Source organism: Crocuta crocuta, unplaced genomic scaffold, assembly GCF_008692635.1.
Source record: "Crocuta crocuta isolate KB4526 unplaced genomic scaffold, BGI_CrCroc_1.0 scaffold193, whole genome shotgun sequence".
In the NCBI taxonomy this organism is placed as follows: Eukaryota; Metazoa; Chordata; class Mammalia; order Carnivora; family Hyaenidae; genus Crocuta; species Crocuta crocuta.
The window spans coordinates 6,739,994-6,744,326 of NW_027529624.1; the positions used below are offsets into that span (position 1 = coordinate 6,739,994).

The 4,333-nt window shown below is 56.0% G+C and overlaps 1 protein-coding gene across 1 annotated transcript in view; it reads right to left on the reverse strand.

The window, feature by feature from the left end:
- Positions 1 to 2,728: 2,728 nt before the first annotated feature.
- RAC2 (Rac family small GTPase 2) overlaps positions 2,729 to 4,333 on the reverse strand; it is a 15,169-nt gene continuing 13,564 nt past the window's right edge. The window contains exons 6-7 of the mRNA XM_077762077.1: positions 3,856 to 3,987; positions 2,729 to 3,279 (exon numbers count right to left, since the gene is read on the reverse strand). Of these exons, the coding sequence (XP_077618203.1) occupies positions 3,857 to 3,987 (131 nt within the window). The 3' untranslated portion in view covers positions 2,729 to 3,279; position 3,856. The remainder of the gene's footprint in view (positions 3,280 to 3,855; positions 3,988 to 4,333) is intronic.

The window sequence follows — 4,333 nt, forward strand, 5'->3', positions numbered from 1 at the left end:
GGTGCTTTCCTTCCCCCCCCCCACCCCCCCCCCAGGCAACGATGTCGTTGCCAGGCGCCAGTGTGGTACATCTGAGCCCCGATGCTGAGCCCGGACCTGGCACTGGGTGCGTGTTAGGGAGTGGCTGCTGGCGGCGTGAGCGGCACCACGTGGTCAGCCTCGGCCCACGGCCATCAGTCTTCCTGTTTTCAAAACCAGCTCCTCACCTACCCCCCCTGAGGCTTCTCTCTCCTATCTAAGGGCCTCTGGTCATCTGCCACTTTGCAGAACAGAAACGAGTGACTCACCCCACAGCCGGTGACTGCCGGGCACAATGATAGGGGGAAAGAGCATGGCCCTGGGAGACCTGAGCCCTCAGTTACAAATGCTGTCAGCTCACGGCACCAGGGGCCTGCCCAACAGAGGCATAAACAATAGGCGGTTTCATTTTCATTTCATTCCCGTAACAAGGCAGCTGTTGGCAAAGCTGTCGGGGATCCAGCCTCCTTCTATCTCTCTGCTCTTCCTTTCTTAGCGTGTCTGTGTCTGCCGGTAGCTGCATGCTGGTGACTTCACATGCCTAACATGGCTGCTGCAGCTCCAGACGTCTCATCAGGTTTCATCAGGGAAGAGGATGGGACAAAGGACAGTGTCCAGTTTTTTTGTGGAAGAAAACAAAACCTGTCCCGGAAGCCGCCTCTCCAGCTGACTTAACACCTGCCTTGTTGGCCAGAACTGTGCACCCTTGGGACCCCCACCTGCAAAGCAGGCTGGGAAGACAAGTGGGCTAGATTCCCTGCTGCTCTGCCCGAAACTAGGTTTCTGTTAGCAGGAAGGATGCGAGCAGTGGGAGGAGATGGGAAAGTCGAGTGTCGGCCGTGGTGAGTGGAGCTCCAGCTCCCACTCCCGCGCCCTCCTGTGCCTCAATTTCCTTCTCCGCGAAACCAAGCAGCTAAAACCTACACTGGAAGGCCCCAGTGAGGTTAAATGAGATCATATGGGCTAGTTGAGAACACACGGTGGTGAGAGAATTTATTTCCTGGTGTTATTATTAGCATAAAGCAAGGACAGTGGGCATTGGGGTAGGTTCAGGGGAAGAGGCACGGGGTTGCCCCCCCCGCCCCCCCTTGGCATGTAGGGAAGTTTGAGGAGCAGAGAAAATTCTTCGAGGAAAGAGGACCCACCAGGGTGTGCCGAGGGCTTGGATGGAAGAGGTGGCTTTGAGGAAATGAGAGTTCAGTCTGAGGGTGGAGGCGGGGTGTGACCAGGTATCGGGAGCCATCAGAAGGGCTCCCAAATGTATCCAGAGGCCAGTTGAGAGCAGGAAACTTCAGACTCTGGATGACTGGAGGGGGCGCCCCAGGGCTTCTAAACAACCAAGCGTCGGGGTGTGGGGTAATGGGGGTCTGTGTTTGCCACATGCCAGCGAGCAAGTGTGGGTGTTTCATGGGGGTGATTTGTTTCCGTGGTGAAGTAACCTTAAAAACATACAGGCCTTGTCTGAGCTGAGGCTGAGAAGCGCGGAGGGGCTTCCCCACTAAACCCAGTTCCTTTCAAGAGGGCGAGGATCCTGGGAGGCCAGTGGGCTGGAGGGCCCTGCCTCCCCCAATATCAGGACTTATGGGGAGCAGCTCTGGGGGGAGCGGAAAGTTGTAGAGAACAGACCCCCAGAGCATTTGGCGGGCTGGCAATGGGAGGGGGGGCTTCTGTGCTGTCGGGGAGGGTCTTAGACCTGTCTTTTTTTATTCCCTCCTCGTAGCTTTTCCACGAGCTTTTCCCACGAGGGCAGGAACCCGTGGACAACACCGGACCCCGCACCTAGAACAGAATGAGAGGGTGCTCAATAAGTATGCACTGAGTGCATGGATGAAGCTTGGACCACGAAGAGTAACCATCCACAGGAGCGCAAAGCCTGGCACTTATCAATTAGCAAACTCTAAGGTGGGAGCACAGCCCCATCTCTCTCTTAAAGAAACTCGCCTCTGCTTAGTGCCTGCAGGGACGGGCGTCGCCTCCTGACGCTCTTGGGACCCTTTCCGTGACCCGCAATAGTGGTGGTTGGGAGTTGTGTCTGCTCGACGCCCATAATCCCCAACTCCAACAAGGTCTCTGTCTTCCTTTGGGAAACAAAGCCTCCACCTTAAGAAGGTCAGGGTTTTACGGGATTGCAACCACTCTTAGTTCCAGCAGGGGGTGTGGTGGTCCATGTTTGGCCAATCAGAGCTCAGCACCCACCCACCCTCCAAATATGATTGGTTGAATATGACCAGCATGTAAGCTGGCCCAATCAGAGTAAAGCTTAATTAGAATTTTGCCTGGGGCAGACACTTGGGCTTTTTTTTTTTTTTTTTTTTTTTTTTTTTTTTNTTTTTGCTGACCTTGAACCTGGAAGGAGGCTCTTGAGGGACACCTGCCAGAGAATGAACTAGACAGCAGAAGGCAGAGCAAAGAGGTACAGGAAAGCAAGCCCTGATGACATCATTTGAGCCCCCTCCCTTCTTGATCAAGCTGCACCTGAAGACGTGATATTTCCAAATTGGAATCAGTAAATTTATTTTCTGCTTAAGCAGGTTGAATTAGGTTTTCCATTTGCAGTAGCAAAAGTCTTGACTGGTAGGGTCTGAAAGTTTTAAGATCTCTATAGGCAAATGTAGCTCGAAACCCTGTGAGTGGCGGAGAAAGACTTGAGGGGTGGCAGAAGTCCGCTGGACCCAGATTTTCCACGGGCGGTTGCAGGTACCCACCGACATTCAGAGAATTAGGTTTATTTTACGTTGTCCCAAAGAAGAGAGCTAAGACCAGAGGAACAAACTTTTGAGACACTCATTCTAGCTCAGGAGAAGGAGAACTTTCAGACAAGCAAGACCATCAATATTGGAGTAGTAGCCTGCCTCCGGAGGGAGTGAGAGACCCATCCTTGGAGGTATACAAGGGGTGGCTGGTAACCATCCGGCCGGAAATTTCCAGAGGGGATTCAGGCATCAGATGGGACTGGGGTAAATGGGTAGACGCTGCCGTATGCAACAGCGGGCACTGACGTCACTAATGCAAAGGCGGCTCCCCTCTGGCCCGGGGCGGGGAAGGAAGGAGCAGGAGGGGTTGGGAGCAGAGGTGCAAATTCACACCCTTCCAGCGCCAGGGGGCCTCCAGCACAGAGAAGGGGATCAACCAAGGTCTGCGGCCATCTGCTAAGAAACACCACGGGCGGAGAGGGGACAGCGTGGCCAGCCGGGGTGCCATTGGGCTTTGGGTGAGGGCCCTGGAGGTCAGAACCATCTGGCTGGGAGGGCTGGGTGCAACCTGGAAGGGAGACATCAGGGGGTGAGAATCTGATCACACGCGGAACCGCCTGCTCCCTGTGGCCCCAGGTTGGCCCTCGCGACACTACCCCTCCCCCTTCCCCACTGCTTGCCCACCGCACCAAGGCTGCCCCCCGCTTCTTGTCCCAGGTCTCCAGGCTGCCTCCGACCCACACTGGTCCCCCTTCCGCCACACAAGTCTCAGCTCAGTCTGCCCTGGCTTCACCCTTACATGCGGCTGTTGGGGCTCCGGGGGGGCGGGGCCTAGGCATCTTTCCATCCCTTGTCCCCCCTCCCCCCCCCCCGGGCCCCCCCGNTGGCAGAGTGGGAGCCGAGTGACACCCTTTGCCTTGGCCCTGGCACCTTCCTTCTGGGAACTGGGCTCCACCGAGCTGGACTGGCTCAGTCCAACTAAGGAAACTGAGGCCACCTCGACAGTAGCGCTCTGTCTTGGCCCCAGTGCCGTTCCCGGCGAAATCTGGAAGGCCACCGAGCAGTGGCTGGAGACCCCCTCCCAGCCGGCACCTGCTGTGTGTGGGTGGGGGCAGTCACGAAGCGAGGAGAGAGACGCTCTTACCCTAAAGGATACTGCAGGGGCGCTTCTGTGGTCGTGAGGGCTGGGGGCACAGGACGGCCCGGATCGCTTCATCGAAGACGGTTTTCAGGCCTCGCTGGGTGAGGGCTGAGCACTCCAGGTATTTGACCGAGTCTAGGGTGGGGCAGCAAGAGGGAAGGCCAAGGTCAGGGGTGGCCCCGGGCACAAACGTCGCCCAAGCCACACAACTGTGCCAGGCTGTGGGGGCCACCTGAGCTGTGCCACTCAGAGTAGGGTATCCACCACTCTGCCTCAGTTTCCTCATGTCTGAAATGCGGAGCTTGATTTCAAAAAGAGGTCAAGACCCACAGGAGCGGGTCTGTATCTTTCTTAGACGCGTAAGCCCTTAGGAAAGGCAGGCAGGAATTTTGATACAGTACTAGGGAAAAGCGGCTCCAGCGACAGTGAATGAGTCTCTCCCCACCTCAATTTCTTCTAAAAAAAAAAAAAAAAAAAAAAA